The sequence below is a fragment of the Crocuta crocuta genome, unplaced genomic scaffold (genome assembly GCF_008692635.1).
Source record: "Crocuta crocuta isolate KB4526 unplaced genomic scaffold, BGI_CrCroc_1.0 scaffold125, whole genome shotgun sequence".
In the NCBI taxonomy this organism is placed as follows: domain Eukaryota; kingdom Metazoa; phylum Chordata; class Mammalia; order Carnivora; family Hyaenidae; genus Crocuta; species Crocuta crocuta.
Window position 1 is genome coordinate 5,312,835 of NW_027531143.1, and position 24,674 is coordinate 5,337,508.

General features: G+C 34.2%; 1 protein-coding gene across 7 annotated transcripts in view; it reads left to right on the forward strand.

The window, feature by feature from the left end:
* ADGRL2 (adhesion G protein-coupled receptor L2) overlaps window positions 1-24,434 on the forward strand; it is a 189,339-nt gene extending 164,905 nt beyond the window's left edge. For 3 of the 7 annotated variants that reach the window (XM_077771027.1, XM_077771028.1, XM_077771029.1), the window contains exons 13-21: window positions 395-604; window positions 1,523-1,743; window positions 3,064-3,130; window positions 11,523-11,614; window positions 13,448-13,616; window positions 16,460-16,588; window positions 17,153-17,249; window positions 18,948-19,076; window positions 22,401-24,434. In XM_077771027.1, coding sequence (XP_077627153.1) covers window positions 395-604; window positions 1,523-1,743; window positions 3,064-3,130; window positions 11,523-11,614; window positions 13,448-13,616; window positions 16,460-16,588; window positions 17,153-17,249; window positions 18,948-19,076; window positions 22,401-23,155 — 1,869 coding nt within the window. In that variant the 3' untranslated portion in view covers window positions 23,156-24,434. Of the gene's footprint in view, window positions 1-394; window positions 605-1,522; window positions 1,744-3,063; window positions 3,131-11,522; window positions 11,615-12,434; window positions 12,480-13,447; window positions 13,617-16,459; window positions 16,589-17,152; window positions 17,250-18,947; window positions 19,077-19,308; window positions 19,391-22,400 lie in introns of all 7 variants that reach the window. The other 4 variants (XM_077771033.1, XM_077771031.1, XM_077771030.1 and 1 more) reach the window with 4 other exon arrangements.
* The last annotated feature ends 240 nt before the right edge of the window (window positions 24,435-24,674 follow it).

Genomic DNA, 24,674 nt, shown 5'->3' on the forward strand with positions numbered 1-24,674 from the left:
ATTTTGTTAGCCAGGAAAGTCATTAAGATACCAATGATTGTTTTATCGTACTGAGTATCCTTTATTCTATTATATAAATATTCTTCTGTGTTTCTGTAGGTAATTATTTCAGTCATTATTTTGAAATAATTGGGCTCATACACTGTTTTGTAGGTAACATCTTCCACTTTCATAGGTCATTCTTTGGATATAAAAGTTAATGAGATAATATTGAACTCTGTTACACGATCAAGTTTGCTTTTTAGTTTTGAACCTTCTTTGAACACATAAGAATATTCACAGAGTTTATTAAAGAGTTTATTAAAAGATGAGCTTGTAACATGTGAAAGCTATCTTACCTTGAGTAGATATAATGCAGAAATACTAATGTTCCTTATATTATTTTTATTTTCAGTACAAAGATGGAGTTCACGAATTACTCCTTACAGTCATCACCTGGGTGGGAATTGTCATTTCTCTTGTTTGCCTGGCTATATGCATCTTCACCTTCTGCTTTTTCCGTGGTCTACAGAGTGACCGCAATACTATTCACAAGAACCTTTGTATCAACCTTTTCATTGCGGAATTTATTTTCCTAATAGGCATTGACAAGACGAAATACATGGTAAGTACCCCTTCAGCTTACTGCCCTTGGATATCTGAAAATTATTGTAACAGGTATGAATCGACACATGGTGTTGATATTGATATTTGACCTGTAAGTTAATATAGTCAAAAATGATGATATTGGAGGATAATTTGTAATAAATTAAAAGAAAATGCTGAGGTCATTAATTATTATTGTTATGAGTTAATTCATTTCTTGTATCAAGGTGCAGTAGCATTTTTTCTGGGTTATTATTAAGACGTGATGAATAGAAGAATGCTAGGGATACTGCTGTGAAAAGATCCTATTTTTACTGTTTTCATTTTGGTTATGGAGTCATTCTGACCAGTGATCATTTCTTCATCTTCTAGCAGTTTGCTCATCACCACGAGGTCTCAGTGTCAGTACTACATAATTAGTTAATGCTTACCCTGTATTCATCTGCTCTAGGACAAATTTAAGAATGCTCCACATACCACAGGAAAATAACATTAGGAATTAGAGCCAGGATATTTGTCATGAAAGTGAATTTTTAAATTCTGCTATTGAAAAAATAGAAATAATGTATTATATTTAGAACAACTGTTCTAAAGATGTATGGAACAAATCTATAAGTAAAATATTCGGATTTAATAATAGATAATTCTAGAAGAGAAAGTAAGGTATGTTTTCTTATTTGCACTTAATTTCACTAAAAATAGTTACATCTTACACTGACCAGATTTCTAGCACACCTGGCCTTATAGTCTATAGCATTCTCTTCAGATTTGGCAGCGTTTAGAACTCATTTCCATTTATTTAAAAAAAAATAAAGAAACAGTAGTTTCTTTTATGTATTTTAAAGACAATGAGAACTATCAGTGAATATTGTATAATTGTGTGAGTAGTCTGATTTCATGTATCCTCTTTTGTGCCTTTTGTTCTTTTTCTTTACAGATTGCTTGTCCAATATTTGCGGGACTTCTACACTTTTTCTTTTTGGCCGCTTTTGCTTGGATGTGCCTAGAAGGTGTACAGCTCTATCTAATGTTAGTTGAAGTTTTTGAAAGTGAATATTCAAGGAAGAAATATTATTATGTTGCTGGTTACTTGTTTCCTGCCACAGTGGTTGGAGTTTCAGCTGCTATTGACTATAAGAGCTATGGAACAGAAAAAGCGTAAGTAATTGCAAGCGACCTGAGTGTTTTTCAAGTGAATAATTTTTTAAAGCCTGTTAGCTGTCAGTGAGGGGCCCTGACAGACTAAAATAGCATCTGAAAGCTTTATTGGTAAGAGAATGGGCATGCCGTGCACAAATTACAATCAAGTCTTTTGTAATTTTCTAGGTTCAGAGGATTTGTACTCTAGTGAGGCAGATTCTAAATTATGGACTTTCTTTTTAACACAAAAGATTGACCTGAAACAAATTGAAAAAGTAAATAACTTTTTGGCCTTAGAAAGATATTAAGTAAAAATTCTTCTGAACTTAAAGCATCTGACAGGTTTAACTACTCAGTTTTAACCTAATGCTTCATTAGCTCTCTTTGTGCAGCCGACCCTCTAGCTAACTCTTATTCTGAATTGTGACAGTAGCGCATTCCATCCCATATGTTCTACTTTGATAATATTTTATCAGCCTGTTTGAAAGGATTAAAATAAGTCACTGTCTTTCATTTATAAAGTATATAGATATTTATGGAAAATGACAGAAGGTAGACATAGCCATGTTTCTAAGGATTTTATTTGCTAGAGGCATGAATTTACCTTCCAATTCTGTTTATTTTTTCCTTTGATAAAATTAGTTATATAAAGATTCCTAGGACTAAAGAAAGCTTTTTGACTATACAGATGATGAAAGACAAATAAAAGAAATTCATTGGGGATTCAATGTTATATGAAAAATGAACCACTAAGTAAAATCTGTCTTAATAAATTTATGCATCATTTACTCTAATACTAGATGAGTGCTATGCTTTGAATTTTTTTTATCTCATATTCATCCATCCCAATTGAGGTATTATATTTATGCTGTACTGTTTTGAAACAAACATAACAGCTGAACATTTTGTTTGTGATGTTCCATAGGGTTAAACACTGTAGCTCAGATACAGATCTGATAGGCAAATTTTGAAGATAAGAAGTTTAAAATGATGAGACAATTTCGAATATCGAGTTTCAAGTTTTTCTTAGTAAAGTTAGAGATCATGTGCATCAGGGACTGGGTGTTGTGGGGTTCCTTCTTCTCCTTATACAAGCATGATAATGTACACCTTTACCAAATTTAAAAACTGAAATGAAAAACAGTAGGTTGAAATAAATAAATTATTATTGTTTACATCAAAGCCAACTCAGAGTTATTAAAATTATTCTTACCTTGAAAAATGAATTTTCAAAAGCACATGTAAAGATAGTTTTCGTTAGATTTTAAAAATTCAATGTTTTTGTAATGTTGAGGATCCATTGAAACTACTTAATACGTACTCTTCTTTTCATGATAGTTGCTGGCTTCACGTTGATAACTATTTTATATGGAGTTTCATTGGACCAGTTACCTTCATTATTCTGGTAAGCAGACTATTTTCCCTTCATTTTTAGCTTGCTCCTTTCTCAGTGCTATTGAAACAGGGGTAATTGGTTTTATTGTTAATTTATCTATGCTTTCAAAGATTTATAAACATATCTAGTCTACAGGGTAAAATTATAAAGTATATTTTAAATGTTATGCCATTAATGAGAGTTTATATATTGCTGATTAGTAGTATTTCTGAAAAATCCTCTTTCCTCTGAAAAGTACTTTTTCTTATTAATTTAGTTTGCTACGGTGTGATGTCATAATTTAAAAAATATATCTATATATAAGCCATGTTAAGATCACATGATTTGAGCCTAGTTTAATAATTAGTAAGGAATAACTGAAATGTATATTTGTTACTAAGTTTTTTGTTTTTGTTTTTTTTTTTTGCTAAGCTTTTTATTTGAAGGAAGTTATGTCTCCAAAACCTGTAATATTAGCCCTGTGCCAAGTTATGTGGCATTTATAAACTAAATGAATGTTTTATGGAATTGAAAGAATATTAGCTTAATATTTATTATATTAATTTCCACATAGTAATTTAGGACTTTTAAATAAATATCTATACTCTAAATTCTTTTTGGGGAAAAAAAGATTTTTAAGCTTAGATTACTAAATGAATATTAAATCACTTTTAAACTCATTAGAAATAAAATTACTTTTCTAAGAGGTTAAAATTCCAAATAAAAATACTAGTCTTTAAGAAATATAAAAAATAAATAAATTTGATACAAGTTAACTATAGTGACATTAAGGTGTTTAACTGCTCATATTACCATTAGTCAAATATTTGAAATATAGTTGAAATAAAAGGATGTAGCTAAAATACTTGGATTTCAATATTTAAAACTTTGAAAAGGAAACATAAACAAGTTTAAACATTGCCTATATCTTTTAAATACCTATTTTAAGGACTTTTTTCTTCTTTAAATGACGCAAATGAGCTTATTAGGATGTTACTGTAGTTAACTACTGTTTCATAAAATTGAGAAAAAAAATTTAGTAGTTCAAGGAAACTTAAAACTACTTCAAGTGTATTTACTTTTGTCCTTAAAAGGAATTCTATACAAAGCAAAATGAATATTTGAGGTGAATGCCTATGTGAATCGAACCAGTGAAATATTTTCAAGCGTTCCCAGAAAAGCTGATTTCTCATCAGAATTCTTCAATCCAAATGATTGTCCCAGTTTTTGTTGTTGGTGTAAGTTGACGTAGCCTAAGCCATTCTTGAAATAAATGGTAAACAGCTGACCTGAAGTGGCGTGATCATTATAGACATAGGCATCTCTTTTTTCCCCTGAGCCCTTGGCTGATAGTGATACTTTGAAAATTGCAGAGACCATTTTAGGGGTATTTGGTCTATAAATGTATCATGTGTTAACTTCTGTTGTGCTACAGTTTTGTTTATTTCTATCTGAAAATAAACACTGACTTCAGAGTATTAAATTTTTCACTTGGCCAAAAGATTTTAATGTTCACATATACTCAGCTTCTAGTAAGAAAAGAAGTAAGGCACATTTTATTAGATTGCCCACTCACAGTGTGAGCCTACTATTATTTATTAGTCTTGTCATCATTATTACTCTGTACCAAATAATTTAGGTTGAAAGGTGAAGGGTTTTTGAGAACAGTGTTCTCAACTTTAAAAAACAAAAACAACCAGCTAGCTCTTTTGACAGTAAAGATCCTAAGGCGTAATTCTCCTGTAACTTCTTTGCCCTCTAATTATCCTAACACAGAGAGACAAAGAGTGGTAAAGAAGTGTAAAACATCTTGCATGTAACCTAAATTGAGATAAGATATGATATGATTGTACAGCACATTTGTTGAATATTAATATACTTATATATATCCTGATAAGGGATATTTAAAAGTCAGGCAGACACAAATCTTAATAAGTTATATCGTGTACTACCGTGTTAAGGAGTACTCTTACAACAAAAGTTACTTATTAATATTCCTGGAAAGTATAGTTTTGCATTTTCAGCTTTTCTGAATTGGGGCCATTTAATTTGGTAGTATTAAATAAGTGTACGTTTTTAATCATGTTATATGAAGAAAAATAACATGCTATAGAAGATAAAACTACTTGCTTCTGTATTTCTATAGACTGTCTTGCCTACAGGCACTAGAGTTATTATATCTATGAGAAAAGTGCTTGTAAGTAATGAGCAGTGGGAAACCATTAGTATGCCTGAAATGGTTTAATGAAAGCTTGGATCATGACACGTCAGGAGCTGTTCTTATCATTTGGACAGCTCCATCTGCATCGTTAATAATTAATTCAGTTCAGTAAGAGTTCAGCTCACACACTCATTTAGAAGTCTTCTTCAGAGAACACCTCTCCGGCTGCTAGTCCCAGGGAGAAATAGGTTTCTGCTTGGCTAACAGCAAAGATCTAGAGATACAAGTGCAGTTTTAGAGTTGCATTTGCCAGGTAGCAAAAGCTCCAGGGAGGACAAAAAGGGTCAGAACATGTGCAGTTCAGTTAGGTTACTTCAGAGTGGTGTTTCTGTTCTTCTGTCTTATCATATCCATGTCAGCACTGCAAGCTGTGGAATGAATTTTAAGCTGCTAAGCTTAGACGGATGTGATTCAATTGAGCAGGCTGACGACTGTAAAACAAACTGTGCGTTCCTATAACCGGTGGTACCTTTTTCTTTTTGTAAACTTCTTTGTGCCTTGGTGTCATCAGTATGGGTGATGATTAGCTATGCCATATCATTAAGGAGAGAATTTTATCAACAAATTATACTGGCAGATTATTTATACAGTAACTTATGAAATTATTATTTAGAGAAAGGTAAAAGAGTGTCATTTGTCATTAGAAGAGAAGCAATGTCCATTTGGTGATTTACTCTATTTAAGTGAATAGGAAAAATGTGTTTCTTCTGAATTTGCTTGCTCTTGCACATAGAATTCTATTAGGAGTATCCATCCGGTGTGTATACACACACACACACACACACACACGCAGAGCAGAATTAAAATCTGATTAATTCCTGGATGAATTGCCTCACCTCTAAAATTAATCATCAGTATGGGCATTTAGGCTAGTGGGTTGACATATACTATATAAAACAGCCCTACTACTGTACCCACTAGTGGCTTCTATCTGGATGGTTGAGTAATGACATGCACTTCCCAGGTTGAGACAAATCTTTGTGGGCACGGTTATAATTCCATCTCTTTCCTTTCTGACAGATTCATAGCATCAAAGTATGTACTATCCCAAAATCTGTACTATGTTTAAATGTAGTAGTATTTATGTTACAAAAAAAAAAAAAAAGTGGACAAAAATGGCTCCATTGGAATTTGAGGGAGGAAGAGCAGCACATGGAGATCCAGCTTTTTGTATGCTTTCCTGTAAGAAATAGCGGAAAATTCCAGTTGATGGTTGGGATTTTATTTCATTTTTAAATGCATACCAAATACAGGAAAGTAAATTGGGAAGAAATAAAAGTGAGGAGAAAGAAATCACTTACTCTAATCAGAAAGAAAAAAACCGAGAAGTTTATGGCCATAAAGAGCCATAATGCAAAGAAGGGGAAATGCAAAGGGGAAACAAGTACAAAGAAGGAAGAACTCAGATTTTCAGTTGATACTTCATTTGAAACTAACTTTTTTTTGCCTTTAAGTGACTATTTTGTATGATAGATTTAATCAGAGATATTTCTTTTTGCCCTTCAATTTCTTGTTCTGATTCCCTTAGTTACATTTTAAGAGAACAAGGAAGGAGAAGGGAGAGGGGAATAAAACACGTATTGAAATATTTTACTGTACAAAATCATGACTCCTATCAAGAGTGTATCACATAGCCAACAATATTTTTTCTATGAAAATGAATATATTTACCTTTTTTAGCAATGGAGGCAAAAAAGAACTCTTAAACCTCATTTTAAAAAGTTATATATACTTCAAGATTCATTCTGTTTAATTTCAGAAAGGATTTCACTGACATGCATTTCGGTGATAATATATTAAAATGCTCAGTACCTAAATGACATGTGTCTTTTTCATTTTTTTAATAAGCCTAATACATTGTTGGTGAAATTTTTATTTTATTTAATTTTTTCATTTTTAAAAATTTTTTAATGTTTATTTATTTTTGAGAGACAGGAGAGACAGAGCATGAGCAAGGAAGCGTCAGAGAGAGAGAGAGAGAGAGATTGAGAGAGACAACACACAGAATCTGAAGCAGGCTCCAGGCTCTGAGTTAGCTGTCAGCACAGAACACGATCTGGGGCTCGAACCCACGGACCGCAAGATCGTGACCTGAGTCTAAGTCGGGCGTGTAACTGACTGAGCCACCCAGGCGACCCGAATTTTTTATTTTTAATGTGGAACTGGGGAAAAGAAAATACCTCAGTTTATCATTTTTTTCAACTTTATATTATGGGTCACAGTATGTCTCACATGTCTTTTTTCATAAATACTTTGTCTTGAAATGATGGTATTTTGTCACGTTGAAGATACCATTGCTTCATTTTTTCTATATTTTCGAGTCATATTTCAAACTCTAAACTAGTATTGTATTTAACCATAAATTTCTTGGCAACCTAAATATTAGTGCACTGATTATAATTCTTGTTTAGTTTTTTTTTTTTAATTGGAGAACTCACAGACACTTTTTAAATAATTTTAGAGCAAAAATCCTTCTGTGGTTTTATGATTATTTTTCACATATTTTTAATTGTTTTAAAAGAAACTCACTTTTAAGACATCATTTTGAAACACTCTTTTTAGACCCAATTTTATGGGCTTGTGTGATGTTTAGCTATGTGAGTAGAACACAAACAGGTTTGAGAAAATAGAACTGTTAAATATACAGTTTGCCTCATAGGAGTAGACGTACTTGGACATTGTAGCCATTTGCTGATTATGGGATGGTAGTGTTTTTCAAAGAAGAAGAGAAATAGTTATTCTAGCAAGCCAATCAGGTAGAAATCATTAGAAGAGGGCACCTCTTCTGTTCAGAATTTCTTTGAAGTTGTATTTTATATATTAATTTACTTATTGTTTATCTTCAACTCATTCATCAACTTGATTTCTAAAATGGATTACTCTTCATAGAAGTAGAACCCTTTATAAGTGTAAATAAGATATAAATAAATATAAAACTAGTTTAATTTTGTTTTGTTAGGAAACTCTTAATTTTCTCACCAGAATAAATTGGTTAATTTTATTTGTAAAGATACTGGGCTATGGAACCAGTGCACAGTATATTGAACCTAAGCAGTATTTGTGGCAAGGTACTTAAACTTAACATCTCAGAATGTAAAATGGCGCTCCAAGTGCTTCCTGTTACCTCTGGAGATAGGATTATCGGTTGTTGTTGGTTTTCCCATAGTTTTCTGAACTTGTATGTATTTTGAGTATATTATATTTGTAACTAGAAAGAAGCACTAAACACATATATGATGTTACAAAAAATCTCAGTAAGGTGAGGAGAGAGGAAGGGGAGATGTATCTAACATTCTGTTTCTTAAAGATTAAATAAGAAATGTTTCTGTCTCACATTCAACTTGGTTAGTCCTCAGTCTTTAAAAAAATGGCTTTGTATCATATATTTTAAAATGTGTATTTATTTTTGAAAGAGAGAGAGAGACCACAGGCTGGGGAGGCAGAGAGAGGGGGACTGAGATCATGACATTAGCTGAAGTCGGGTATTCAATCGACTGAACCACCCAGGCACCTGGCTTTGTATCATATTTAAGCTTTAATTCTGTGTTTCTATAAATAGATTTTGTTTTTGTTTCCAATGTTACTGGAAAATGTGTTACTTCTTAACAGATTTTTATCTAATTGTCTTCATTGAAAAATATGTTGGGATGTGTTCATCCTCAAGATTTCACATTTTTTACTCATTTTCTTTTAATAACAAAATACATTATACATCTACATCTTTTCACATTCACATTCTTTATTTTTCTTATAATTTATACATTATAGTGGATAGCTTTTTTCTTTCCTGTAATGTACTACTACTGCTATTATATTATTCCTGAGAGAATAATTAACATGCTTAGAAAGTGTTGAACACCAAATTGTGGCCCTATATGCTTCAGGAAATTGTGTAAGAAAAGGAAGAGGGACGAAACAGCACTAGGTCCAGAATTAGGGAGTGAGAGAAATAAATGTTTATATTAGGATATTCAAAAAGAAAGGTTGAGGGGCGCCTGGGGTGGCTCAGTTGGTTAAGCGTCCGACTTCGGCTCAGGGCATGATCTCACATTTCGTGGGCTCGTGCACCGCATTGGGCTCTGTGCTGACAGCTAGCTCAGAGCCTGGAGCCTGCTTCAGATTCTGTCTGTCTGTCTCTCTCTCTCAGAAATTTAAAAAAAAAAAAAAAACATTAAAAAAAAAGAAGGGTTGAGAGATTTAAAGGATTTCAACTCTGAATCCACAAGTCTTTCCTGAGAGTTGCACAGTTTTTGTGTTTATTAGGAGTTTGGTTTTTGTTTTTGTTTTCTTTTTTTTTTTTTAGAGTATATAGTGTTCTTATTTGTAACCATTCTCCACTTTTACTAGTTACAATGTACTTTTCCATAAAATAAAGAGTAAAAACACTGTTGATTTTGCCTTTGAAGAAATTAGAGATATACTGTACCGTCATTCTTTAGACTCTACATCAGATATTTACTGTACTATCAGAAGGATCTCCCTCATTTCTCAAATGTAGAAATTGTGTCTTATCCACAATACAGTAAGCACATTCTCAGGTGGAACAGTGGGGTCAATAAATATTTGTTGAATGAATTGCATTATATTGTAATATGCATGAAAATGCAAGCTATTTACTTATATCATGACCAACTGGAATAATCAGAATATAAAGGTAGAAAAATATTTCTACACATCTGTTTGCTTTTTCTCTAGACAAGAATTTTAATAAATTAATTTTTAAGTAGTTTTTAAACAGATCTTCTTTTGTCCTTCTTTTGTTAATGTTAAGTAATTAGCATGAAACGATAGAGTGCTATCTGCCAACACTTGCAAATTATGCCCATTAACCTCATTTTATCCCTTAAGAGGAAATTCTACTTCTAAGAGAAATAATAAGGCACAGTTGACAAAATGAGTGATAAACAGCTTAAATTAAAGCCTTCACTCTGTTTCTAAACTCATCATTAGGAAGGACTTGGAAATTTTCTTTATCGGCCTATGTAATTTTTCCTAATTATAAAATCAGAAGTAGTGATGAAATGAATAAAATAAGGTTATCATTTTGTCAGATGGTGTTGTGACTCAGTAAAATTGATCATGTTATTATCACAGTATTATGTTGAATGTTTACCACCAAGGAATTGCTTTTGTCCCAATGTGTCCTTTTCTGAATACATCATTGGGGCTTGCCTTCACTCTCTCTCTCTCTGTCTCTCTCTCTCTAAGCCAAGTAAAGCTCACAAGAATATAACTTTGTTTTGTCTTTTTAGTCTGAAGTAAATAAAATGTCAAAGCCAGGAGTGATCAAGCTTTTAGTTCTATTTTTGGAGCATAAAAATAGACCTGCCTTCTCTCTGTCCAGCATTCTTCCAGGTTTCTGGAGAAGCAAATGCAAATTACAAGCCCTTATCTCTCTTCAGTCAAAACCTGTCTTTTCTTCTGAGTTCACTCATGTGACCTCCCAAGCCTGCCTTCCACGTCAGGTTCCATCTTCCCCAGTTGGCTTTTGTTTGCATTTCGATTTCTCTGCACAGCTCAGTGTTTAGAGGGACTCAAAATAGCCTTTCTTCAGAATTTATCTAGGTCCATACAATAGAGAGGCATAAGGAAGAAAGGACCAATGGCTTTTAACAGTTAAATAGCTAATATATACATATTTTAAAAGTTTGTCTAACTGTATATAACTAACAGATATTTTTCATCATTTTCCATATATTTTATTTCATCCGATCCTCACAATTCCCTTACAAATAGATTGTGCAAATGTTATTATCTTCATTTAATCCGTCAAAATCAAGAGCTAGACGCTCAGTTACATCTTAGGGTCCCAAATCTAGCAATTCTTAGAAGCTACATGATGTAAATGCCCCTTCTAAAGAATTCACTTCAGTGTTTCCATTAGATGGCTTTTAGGCCCTAGAGTACCTCTAGCTATAGAAACTAATTTAGGTTTTCTAATTTATTTAGTCATCACCACATGATGCTGATTTAATGAGGTTGCAATTTCATGTCTAATGATCTATTAAAAAATTGATCATACATAGCCGGAGTATTTTTTTTTAGACTCAACTTGATCATTGCCTGTGTAAAATGGAGTCAGTGTCTACCATGTACTCATGTCATTGATATTTAACTGCATTAACTCATTAAGTGTATTTGCAAAAACATTCATTTTGTACTCTTTGGTTATAGTGTCTAATTCTTTATTTGTTATAACAGCTAAATATTATCTTCCTGGTGATCACATTATGCAAAATGGTGAAGCACTCAAACACTTTGAAACCAGATTCTAGCAGGTTGGAAAACATTAAGTAAGTATTTGGTATTTTAATTCTAGTGCTTGACAAACTAAGTGAAAGATATTCTCCACAGAGAATACATGCATACCTTCTATCAACCATAGAAATTATTCAGAATGAAGTTTTACTGATCAAGGTTGAGTCTTACTGCTAACCATGTCACAGACATTGGTCAAAAATTAGATAATAATTTCTGTCTTGACCTAGAGCCAAGAAATTGTTTCAGTTGCTTTGTGGAAATTCCATATCACTGTAGCAATTTCATTTGAATTTAAAAACACTTCAAAATGATGTTCCTGTTTGCATGGCTGATGCGATTATATTGTTTGTTTTGTTAAATGACTTTTCTGATTTAAGGATTCTGAGCAGTTTCTACTTCTAATCCCGTTTTCCTAAAATAATTCATTCTATTACTACTGTTAACTTGGAGATTATCTGTTGTTTTCATGATAATTAAAGAAATGTTTACTTTATTTCAATATTGAATAAAAACTACAATATCCTATCCATGGAAAATGCTATCTAATTAAAAAATTGATAGCTCTTGATTCATTAAGTCATTTATGAAAGCATTTTAAGAGTTATCTTTTAAATGTAAGTTAATTTAAAATTGGAGGAGGTATTATTCAAGTTGGTTATAATGAGATTGTGAAAAATATATTTTTAATGTAAAAAATGGCAGATCTATAGTAAGGGCAATTTTTAAAAAAATAGATGTTTTAGATAGGTTAGTGCCAGCTTCATTGCATGTTGCATGGTAAGAGAGAGAGCTAATCTTTAGCATCTCTCTCTTTTCTTCCTTTTCCTCTTTCTGTCTTCTCATCTACACCAGTAATTACCGTGTTTGTGATGGCTACTATAATACGGACTTACCTGGGTAAGGTAGAACCCTACATTAACAAATTTATGGCATGATTTATATTTTTTACAAATCCGTCAATATCATGAATTGCCCTTAATTTTTGTAATTATTTTGGAATATCTAATTTGCTGTAGTATTTTTAAACTATAATATGCCTTTATTTTTTAATTGCTTGCCTCTGCATTTTGACTTTCTTAATTTTGACTAATTTATAAAATATATAAATGCTTTCTTACTACTTTCTATTTTAATTCTGTCTAATAATTTTGTTTCTCTTTTCTGCTTATAATGCTTTCTAGCTATGAAGATAATAAGCCATTTATCAAGTAAGATCATTAGTTAGACATGGAATGCACTGACTTTAAATCCTTTTCATTCCGTCCTATTTTCTACAGTTCTTTTCTCCTTAAGCTATTCATGATGAAATCTCTCCAAAATTATTTTATTTTGAAATTGTTCTCATATTTTTGTCCCATTTCAGCTAGGCTCCTTCATGCTTTAGTTATAAAACCTTAGGTTCACCTAAGATTAGTTTCTTAGAATTTGCAGTTTAGGTGTTCAGTGATTATCTGCCATTTAACCTTTCTGTATGTGTCACATTATTCAGTGTCATGAGTACACCACAGGAATAAAAATATAGGAGTAAACTAATTAAGAACTCCTTAATTTCTTTTACTAAAATGCACATAAAAGTCAATAAAGTCATGGGGGATGTTTTACACCGTGTATTTTAATATAGTTTTGATACTTTGTTAATGCTGGAGTAAGAAAAGGTCATACCTGCTGTTGCTGTTTTCTCTGGAGGCTGCAGTACTAAATGCTATTGTTCTTTCTTTAATCAATGAAAGGTTAAAGCCAAAATGCTGTTGAATTTGAATGTGAACATAGAGAAAGTCAACTGCTCCTACTGATGTTAATATTTAAGTGTGATCTGTGTTGTTCTCTCGCTGAACTTGTTAATAAAATTCACTTTATTTTTTCAGGTCTTGGGTGCTTGGCGCTTTTGCTCTTCTATGTCTTCTTGGCCTAACCTGGTCATTTGGGTTGCTTTTTATTAATGAGGAGACTATTGTGATGGCATATCTCTTCACCATCTTTAATGCTTTCCAGGGAGTGTTCATTTTCATCTTTCACTGTGCCCTCCAAAAGAAGGTAAGTGAAGACACTTAGGAGCTCCGCTCCCTCGTTCTTTGTTGGCCTGAAATTAATAGATGCAATAGAGAAGATTTTACAGTTTTACGGCTGGCATGTGACTACGTAGAATCATATTTTTAATCATAAATTGGTTGTAATGCATGTCTGGAAATGCAGGCTTCATCTATAAAACACGTCAATACCAATCATCTTTTGGATCTCATTTTAGGAATAGTATAAACTAGACACTTGTGTGAAGATGTCTTCATTGCTAGTGGGGTGTTGCTAGTGGGGTCTGCGAAAGTGCTTTTCGTGAACAGGCTATATGCGAAAACAGAAAGGTTGAATAGTCTCATTCGTTGCTCGATGGATGGAATGCAGTGGTCCAAAATGAAATTGAGCACAGGCATAAATGACCTTGATTTTAAAAGCACCAGACAGACAAAAAATTAATATTAATGTTACCTTTTGAGTAGTTGTGAAAGATCTAAAACCCAGTGATTTAATATCTCACATCTTATTATTTTGTCCCGATTTTCTGTTAAGTGGGGTCAGCAAAAATGATTCAAAAATTAAATTTAAAGATGAAAAATTTGCAAGAAGATGTAAACTAAGAGAATAGCTTAGCTTCCATTTAACTGGGTATCATCCTTTCTCTGCGCATCTAATGCGGTCTTTTTATTCTGTTATTACTAGTTGGTCACTAAATTGAACAGAGAAATAGAATTGTGAAAGCAAAAACGATTATGTTTTCAGTCCTGACAAGATGATAGTGTTGTTACTTCCATCAGTTGTTGAGGAAGCTGTAATTTTGAGATAATGACAGTGGCATGTGCAATACTGACAGATAATGCACATTCACAGCAATATAGGCATTAGGCAAAACCAACGTTGGAAGGTATTATTTGGATAAAATACCACTTTGATTGCCATTGTCTTGGCCATGCAGCATTTCAGAGCAGTTAATAGCCATTAAATGTGGAAGAAATTTTTTCTGAGGTATCAGGTGTTATTTAATAACCCTGAACTTTAATTTTCTAAACATTATACAGGTATAACCTTGTAATTACTTTTGGCTTTTACTATTTCTTACACAAGTGGGCATTTTGTATACCTGCATATGACCACGTACCATAATTTCTTCCAAATGTGTTTGACTTAAGCATAAATTTGGCAAAGACCAAGGTAGTCATTATTTCCTCACAGAGGTGTGTGGATTAATTGAACAAAGAGATTCTGCTGTGCTTTTTAATTAACAATTATGTTTCTGAAGCATTGTCTTGCACTTCCTTTGAACACATTCTGCTTAGTCTTGGATAAGTCCTGTTGGGTGCTACCAGGATGAATGGTTAAGAATATGATATAAAATGATTTGGGTAAAATCACATGAGCATATTTAGGCAAAGAGAATGCTTTGAAAGTTCAACTGCGTTGTTATTTGTTCTAATGGGGTAGTTAAATAAAACTAAGAGGATGAAAATGCAAGTGCACTTAGATTTAAAAGGTCATCTGGTAACTTTAATTCTCTAGTTTTTCAAGGAATAAGTGTCAAAGTCTTGGTCTTTGTAGGCAGATACTGAGCATAGAACACTGAGGAGGGAAGTTTTTTTAGTGTTTTTGTAACCTACTAGAAAATGATTTCTTACGCAGCTTCTCCTTCTTGTCTGTTCTGATTTCAGTCTGGTTCTAAGCCAGAGCCAAACTTATTCATGTGCCCAGAGAGCTGCACAGAATCCAGGCCTCTTCTCCACTCCTCCCAAATCTGTACCACCTCTCTGAGTGGGGCCCTATTATTTAGTGATTGTTTGGACTTTACTTTTTAAAGTTCACTTTAAATTTTCTTGCGGCCTAACAGCTTTTCTGTCTATTCATATATCCAAGCTTCAGGGGAAAAGGGAAATTACACGGGTATCTCATTAATGTGAATGGAAATTGCATAAATAGTTCCCTCGTGTGCTAATGAAGTGAATAGGCATCTTAGACTCTCTACGCTAAATGTTAAAGCTAGACACATCAGAAAATGAAGAAAACATTCCATCCTAATTAATAGCATATGTATCAAAGTCCTTTTTTTCTTTATTCTTGTGCCAAAGTAATCTCGTCATCATAAAGAGGTTACCCGCAAAACTATGCAATCCAGTAAAAGAAGCTTATGTATTGACCTACGTAAGAGCACATGAAGCGTATAAACTTTAAATGACTGGATTATGAGTGGTTAAATGTAATTAAGCAAGGAAATTACTAATTTTTGTCATATTATTATGAAATATAAAATTGGGGTTACTAAGTATATAGATAGACTAAAGCTTTAAAATATTATATATGTATATATTTATAACATTTGTATAATAATAGGGCATAAAGCATTTCTACATCTTACATCACATTTTAAAGATCCTCCTATCCAGTCCGGTAGACAGAGATATTTTTCTGATTACTATTTGGCAATTTCAATTGAACCTGATTTTGTACTTTCAGTTCATTTTCTCCATGGAAAAAATGTTAGTGGAACTTACTCCTCGCTGTTGTTTACGCTGCTCACTTAGAGAAAGAGAAGCAAGTAGATGTGAATTAGAGATCCCTGGGTGGCTCAGTCAGTTAGGTGTCCGACTTCGGCTCAGGTTATGATCTCGCAGTTCGTGGGTTCGAGGCCTGCATCAGGCTCAGTCCTGACGCGGGACTCAGTCTGTGCTGACAGCTCAGAGCCTGGAGCCTGTTTCAGATTCTGTGTCTCCCTCTCTCTCTGACCCTCACCTGCTCACGTTCTCTCCCTCTCAAATACATAAATTTAAAAAAAAAAAGACATTTAAGAAAAAAGCAGATGTGAATTAATCTCTTGGTCTTGTGGTTCTCCAATGCAGGTACGCAAAGAATACGGCAAGTGCTTCAGACACTCCTATTGCTGCGGCGGCCTCCCAACTGAGAGCCCCCACAGTTCAGTGAAGGCATCAACCACCAGAACCAGTGCTCGCTACTCCTCTGGCACTCAGGTAACAAAGAATTTGACAGCGTCTTTAATTAACCTTCTTTATAGAAAGCCAACTGAGACATGTTCTGTTCAGATGCACTAATTGTCTCCTCATTATAATGATCTTGGTAGCAAATACTTACGTTTCTAGTATTTCGGTTTTAATTTCTTCTTAAGTATTTCTTCGAGGTGTTTCTTGAGGTGTGAACATCCATTTTTGAGAGTGTATCCTTCTTTAAGAAGGATATCATCATTTTTGGGATAGCCTAAAGTTATATAGCACAGTGCTCTCTCACAGTGGGCACTCAGTAAACTAAACATGTGATGAATAATCAATCCTTTCCACTCTTTAAAAGGGCCATTAAAAGAAAAACTTTTTAAGAGTGGAAGATTAAATATTCTCTAGTACAGAAGCAATAGAGCAGGATAGACTTCCTTAGTTTTAGACCAGAATCAACACACATTTCTATTTAAAGGCCACCAGATAATCCTACACAGATTGTTTAGCTTAGATCTTTGTGTGTCTTTAATAAGGTGAGCTTGGGGAAACTAACATAACATATGTCTTGCTATTTTATGTTAATAGAGTCGTATAAGAAGGATGTGGAATGACACTGTGAGAAAACAGTCTGAATCTTCTTTTATCTCAGGTGACATCAATAGCACTTCAACACTTAATCAAGGTCAGTTACTAGGAAAATTTGAGTTTACAATATAAATTTTGTACCTTTTGCCAATTTACCAGAATTTTAGAGAAAATACTGATATTTTTTCCTCTCAAATAGGTTTATATCACAAGCTCTTAAACCTGTTGAGTCCACTTTTATCCTTTATGAAAGTACATATAAATTCACCTTATTCAGTAATGTAATGCAAACTTTCAAACTCCACATTAACAGAATAAGGCTGGAAAAAGTAATTCCTAAGAACATACTTGGCCACAGATTAAACTGTTTTCCTTTAGTGAATACAAATTTATCCTTTCTAAGGCATTTATGAGCGTTTTCTTTTTAAAACATTAACATAATTGGAATAACTATTCTTCACATTAAACAGTGTCAGTTTCGCAGTGAAAATTCTTATTTGTAGATTATTTTATTTTACACTTCTTTCAAAAAGTAAAAAATGAGTATCAAAAGCCTTTACAGTAAATCTTCATAAACAGATATTTAAGTACACGAGAATCTACATAGCAATTTTTTCTATTTGAATTACTATTTTTAGTGTGTTTACAGCTTTAAACTTACCATATAATCAGTATAATTCTTACTTAAAATAAGCTGGCAAATAAAATAATAAGGGCACAAGTGCATGTATACACACATAATCCTGAATGCAAGCTTAGTAAATTTGAATTTGGTATGAAAAAGATCATGCTATTGCGTATATCCTTAAAAAGGTAATTTATCCAGGTAATTTGTCTTGATGTACTGATTTGTAATATAATATAATGTCCTATATATTATCACAAATATTAAATACATTTTTCACTGTTGACATTGTTTCGATGAGATTCTGGTTTAAAATGAAAAAAGGAGTATGTATGGCATCAAAAACAACTTGAATTTTAAAACATTTTTAGTCAAATTACATTAGCTATGTAAAACATATGTTTGATAAGTATTGAAAGATTTGTAATTTGTCAATTAGAGTGAGTGAAATGTGTGTTTATTCCATTGCTCTGATGTTTTACCTAATTCTGTTAAGATGACTATCAAAAAGGAAATGAATTATTCAGTGATTCATTTTTGAAACCTGGCAAATAAGATTACAGAATGAAAATTCTAACGATACGGAGTTTGTGAATGGTCTAATAATTCATTATACACAGCCTCTTTCTCCCCCCTCGGCATGTGTGTGCTCTTGCATTTACTAAGAGAAGCTTTGTGCAGCGTGTCCTACTTTTTTATTTGTTTGTGGAAGTTGTTTTTCCTCCTGCTTGTGTCAAAGTTGGTATTAACACAGATGTTTTCATGAGGGATAATCCCACACCTGTAAATTCTGAAAGTTTGAGATTCCCTCTGCTGGGCCTCAGTGGTTAGGTTTTTAATATTAAGCAGTAACATCTTGAAACATAATGTTGATCTCTACACATTTAATTGCCATTTTTGTTTAAAAGTGATTTTGTATAAATTAGTAAATGTCATCCTCAGCAGGTGTTTACTTGGGGGACTTAGAAAGCACCTGTGAATTACTGAAATTTAACTTCCCTCTCCCCTTTCTCCTTCAAATTAGTAGTTCAAATACAGTCAGAAAATTTCACCAGATTATCCATTGCCAACTTGCCCACTACCCTTGATGAATACAAAAAGTACTTTATTGCAACCATAACACGAAAAATAAGAGAACTGATGTATTTTTTTTCTGTTTCTTTACTTTAGGAATGACTGGCAATTACCTACTAACAAACCCTCTTCTTCGACCCCACGGCACTAACAACCCCTATAACACATTGCTCGCTGAAACAGTTGTATGTAATGCCCCTTCAGCTCCTGTATTTAACTCACCAGGTGTGCTTATACTTACGAATAAAACTACCTTTCTTTGCTGCTAAACAGAGCTCTGATCTTTACCCTTTTTCTAGAATACTCAAGTTGCCATATATTTATCATTTCCTCTTTAATTTTTCAATTTAAAAGAATTACTGTATTGCCCATGCCAGGCTTCTAAAACTGCACTATATTATAGTAAAAACTCAGTCATGATAGTATTTACCAATAATTATCCATGTTTTCAACACAGGTGGCATAAATCTTAATATATTATTACAGGACTGACATCACATGGTCCGAGAGCCCATCTTCAAGATTTATATCACTTAGAGGTATCCTATCTATGTAATATACTGTTTAGTTTACTCTAAAGCTTGCGGACAGAATTTGCTTCTGGAATGAATTAGCTAATAAAGATAATTTGGATGCCTAGGTGTAGAAAACTACATCCAGCATTATCAATGTAATCAAACTATAGTATAGTGCAGCTTTATAGTAGTTTTTTTTTTAAATACTTTGAGAATAAAGGTAATATTAGCCAGTTTATACCTATAGTTTTTTTTTTTATTGGGGGAGGGGGAGAGATTGTCACTAACCCATCCTGTGTAACTATGTTTTCTAATAGCTTTTTTTTAAAAGCATTTATATTTAATACTAACAGAATTTTCAAGATTTTGGTAGAAGTTATCACATAATTACTGCTAGCATGTAATATTAATTTGTGGTTGGTATTTGCCACTAAATTAAAGAACTTCGTTTCCGTTTTTTGTTTTTTACTTGAAATTTTTTTTTTTAACGTAACTGCGGTTTCTCTTTTCATTCTCTTGTTTTTCTTACTTTCCTTATGCTTTCCTCTAGCAACCTACAGAGAGACAAGTATGGGAGTCAAACTTAACTTTGCCTATCAAATGTAAATTTTTTCAGCATGATTTTTAACCGGCACAATTAAAACATAACTAGCAGTCATGAAGTAGACTCAGCGGGCAAGTGGTTCACAATTTCCAACTAAAGTGTTACCAAATTCAAACAGTACATCTATCCGTACTGCCTTTTGTCAGTAATAGAGGTCTGTAGCAAATGCTGTCCATACTTAAGTTTATGCAATGCTGAAATAATTTGCTCTTTAAAGCCTGAGGTGCTGTCAACCAGAATGCTTAATAATTGACTTATCATTTCTGCATTCCCACAGTAATCTTGCTACAGGCTGTGGAAAGTCTTCAAGTGAATTACCTGAACTTGGGCAGAAAAAGTTGCCTCTTCAAAACCAGTCAAAGATGTGCTTAAATCTGCAGTATATCATAGAAAACACATTTTGGAGTATCCAGTATATATTTTTATATTTATTAAGCAATAATAAAAAAGAAAGAAAAAAAATGACAAGACCGAACCTCTGTGGAGGGAACAAATGCTAGCAGATGCCCTGTGTGGCACCTATAACTTAAAACACCAAATGTTTTCTAAATAAAGATGGTGGCATATGCATGCACTCAGAAGGCTAGAAAATTATGCCAGTCGAGCTAAAGGAAGCCTTGCAAATGCTATCATGACTTCCTTTTGTTATCCATGGAGCATGACAAAAATTACATTGTCAGTTTTTTCAATGTAGACGTTGGGTGAGAGTTTTTATGACAATTCAAGACCCCAACAAACACCCCCTGCACACACTTTCTCATGTTCTGCTAATGAGAATTTATTGAACAGTTACCGCATGCTTATTGGTCATGAAATTGAGTTTTCTAGGATAATCTGCAGCTTTAAGAGTGGAGTCAGCACTAAAAAGGGAAATTTCCTACTTTTTCCAAGAATTCAATTTTTCCTAGACTCCTCCAAGCCTTGCATACAATGCAGCAGCCTCACAGTGGTCAGTTTCATTTCAATAACATCATTTCATTTTTTTTTTCCAGACCTAGTTGTAAACAAGTGATTTTTTTTTTCTCTAGGATTTTGAGAATGAATAACCTAACTTTCCATGGTGCAGACCATTTAATTTCCTCTGAAACTTTTTATTTTCATTTGCCTGAAAAGCACTGTGATGTCTTAGTTTACATGTTTATGTGTCTGTAGAAAATATAACTGATTCAAAGAGAGCATGTTACCATATTTTTTTTCCTTCTAAACCTCTTTTCATATCTTCAGCAGACTTATCCAATCTTTCATTCCTTTAGAGGTACAATTATATTAGCCAAGGCTGACACCCTTTTCCCATTCCATAGTTAATATTTATTATTGATTTAATTTCTGTGACCCATACTTAAGAAATCTCCAACATTTCTGCGTTTACCCTCCATGCCCATGGTGTCTGTGGGCCAGTCTCGTACAGTAGACTGCTGGTTCATTCGGTGCTGTCACTGTGACTGATGCAGACTGCAGGGCTGCAGGCCAACTTTGACCATTCGGAGCCTGGGGCCCTCGCTATTAGAGAGCGTCTTAGTGCCAAAAGAACAAAAAATCAAGATAATAAACATTAAATGAAAAAGTAAAAGGCTGCTATTGCTGGTAATCTAATTTGTTGAACCCTTGCTCTGACTAAGTTGCTGAGAAGCTTAGAAATTCTTCATCATGTTACAATAAATCATTTTACTTTCTTTTATATATCAGCTACTCTTAGGCCAGATAGCCTGAGCAGACAGACATGATGTGAGTTGTCCAAAGTGAGTCATTCCACCTGCTGTCTTCGTGTTGTTGGATGGTGCTTGTGGGCCCCCGGTCCAGTCAGTATGAGAGATGGCTGTCTTTGTTTAACATGAATTCTTTGTATCTGTCCATTTTTTTCATTCTTTTTTTTACTTCATCTCCAGAAAAAGGAAATGTTAGAATGTTGTTTAAAAAGTTGCTTGCCAGTTACGTGGGTTTATGTTGTACATTTGCCTTCGGTTTTTGTATGTGACTTATTCCTTTTTAATTTAGTGTTGTTTAGGACAAATTCTGTTAATTTTATTTTTATAAACCATAGTCTCGTACTTTAAAATGTAAACGTCACTAATGAATTGCTTTGCATTAACTATGCAAGGGCATGGAGTGAAGTCTTCTTTGTGAGAGTGTCAGAGAGAATTGAACGAAAATCAATTAGTAACTACTGTCTCCCCCAAATTGATAAAGTAATGCTCTGTACGCCATCTTCCCTCCCTGGAAAACAGTATTATTCTTTCGCACTTTCTCCTATTATCTAAGGGGTCGCAACTGTTAACAGTTGGGAATGCGCGAAAGCCTGGCACTGTTCCAGTGTTAGCTTTCAAATACAACTTTGTCCTGAACGACATTAAAAAGTTTTGTGCGAAAGAAGTAAAGACTCTCTAGGAAGGAGCAGAGGCAATAACGGAAACCCCCCCTTCTCCGTTTCAGGACATTCACTGAACAATGCCAGGGATACAAGTGCCATGGATACTCTACCGCTAAATGGTAATTTTAACAACAGCTACTCACTGCGCAAGGGGGACTATAATGACAGCGTGCAGGTCGTGGACTGTGGACTAAGTCTGAATGACGCTGCCTTTGAGAAGATGATCATTTCAGAATTAGTGCACAACAACCTTCGGGGCGGCGGCAAGACTCACAACCTTGAGCTCACGCTTCCTGTCAAACCCGTGATTGGCGGAAGCAGCAGCGAAGATGACGCCATCGTGGCAGACGCTTCGTCTTTAATGCACAGCGACAACCCAGGCCTGGAGCTCCATCCCAAAGAGCTCGAGGCCCCGCTCATTCCCCAGCGGACTCACTCCCTTCTGTACCAGCCGCAGAAGAAAGTGAGGCCCCAGGGGACCGACAGCTACGTCTCCCAGCTGACAGCCGAGGCCGAGGACCACCTCCAGTCCCCCAACAGAGACTCCCTCTACACAAGCATGCCCAATCTCAGAGACTCTCCCTACCAGGAGAGCAGCCCCGACATGGAAGAAGACCTGTCTCCCTCCAGGAGGAGTGAGAACGAGGACATTTACTATAAAAGCATGCCAAATCTCGGAGCTGGCCATCAGCTTCAGATGTGTTACCAGATCAGCAGGGGCAACAGTGATGGTTACATAATCCCCATTAACAAGGAAGGGTGTATTCCCGAAGGAGACGTTAGAGAAGGACAAATGCAGCTGGTAACGAGTCTTTAATAGTGCCGCTGAGGGACCCCGGGGGCCACACGCAAGTATTAATAAAGACTCCGCTGGCCCGCGCAGCTCCCTCCCACTCTGCTGGAAGAGACGGCTCTGTTGACCTGTGGTTCTCCAGTGTAAAAAGATGACTGAACCTTGAAGTTCTGTGAATTTTTATAAAACGTACAAAAACTTTGTATATACACAGAGTATACTAAAATGATTATTTGTTACAAAGAAAAACGATGCCAACCAGGTATTTTAAGATTCTGCTGCTGTTTAGAGAAATTGTGAAGCAAGCAAAACAAAACTTTCCAGCCATTTTACTGCAGCAGTCTGTGAACTAAATTTGTAAATACGGCTGCACCGTTTTTGTAGGCCTGCATTGTATTATATACAAGACGTAGGCTTTAAAATCCTGTGGGACAAATTTACTGTACCTTACTGTTCCTGACAAGACTTGGAAAAGCAGGAGAGATATTCTGCGTCAGTTTGCAGCTCACTGCAAATCTTTTACATTAAGGCAAAGATTGAAAACATGTTTAACCACTAGCAATCAAGCCACAGGCCTTATTTCATATGCTTTCCTCAACTGTACAATGAACTATTCTCATGAAAAATGGCTAAAGAAATTCTATTTTGTTCTATTGCTAGGGTAAAATAAATACATTTGTGTCCAACGGAAATATAATTGCCATTAAAATAATTTTAAAGAGTTTGAAGAAAATATTGTGAAAAGCTCTTGGTTGCACATATGTTATGAAATGTTTTTTCTTACACTCTGTCATGGTAAGTTCTACCCATTTTCACTTATTTTCCACTGTACACAGTGTTCTGCTTTGACAAGTTCGTCTTTATTCTTACATTTAAATTTCTTATTGCCAAAAGAACGCGTTTTGTGGGGGAAAAAAAATCTTTGAAGCCAGTTACGCCATGCCTTGCACAAATGTGGTGAAATCTAGAAAAAGGGTGTGTGTTCCCCCTCTGTTTATTCTTGAACAGAGGGCTGCGAGGGCACTGGGCACTTCTCACAAACTTCCTAGTGAACAAAAGGTGCCTATTCTTTTTTAAAAAATAAAATAAAACCTAAATATTACTCTTCCATATTCCTTCTGCCTATATTTAGTAATTAATTTATTTTATGATAAAGTTCTAATGAAATGTAAATTGTTTCAGCAAAATTCTGCTTTTCTTTTCATCCCTTTGTGTAAACCTGTTAATAATGAGCCCATCACTAATATCCAGTGTAAAGTTTAACACGGTTTGACAGTAAATAAATGTGAATTTTTTTCAAGTAGTCAGCGTGCACTTTTATGTATGGTGTATGATTGGCTTTAACGCACTGGTCCTTTCTTACCCCTTCCCCCACCCTGGCGTATGTAGGTCCTTTCATAACAATAACCCATGGATATGAGAAAGACTACAGTTAAGTTGCATGATGATTCTAGGTTCTGTAAAATATATATTTGTATTCTAATTGCCCATTACTCATGGACAGAATCTGGCAGATGAGTTTCAATTGAGAAATACACTGAAA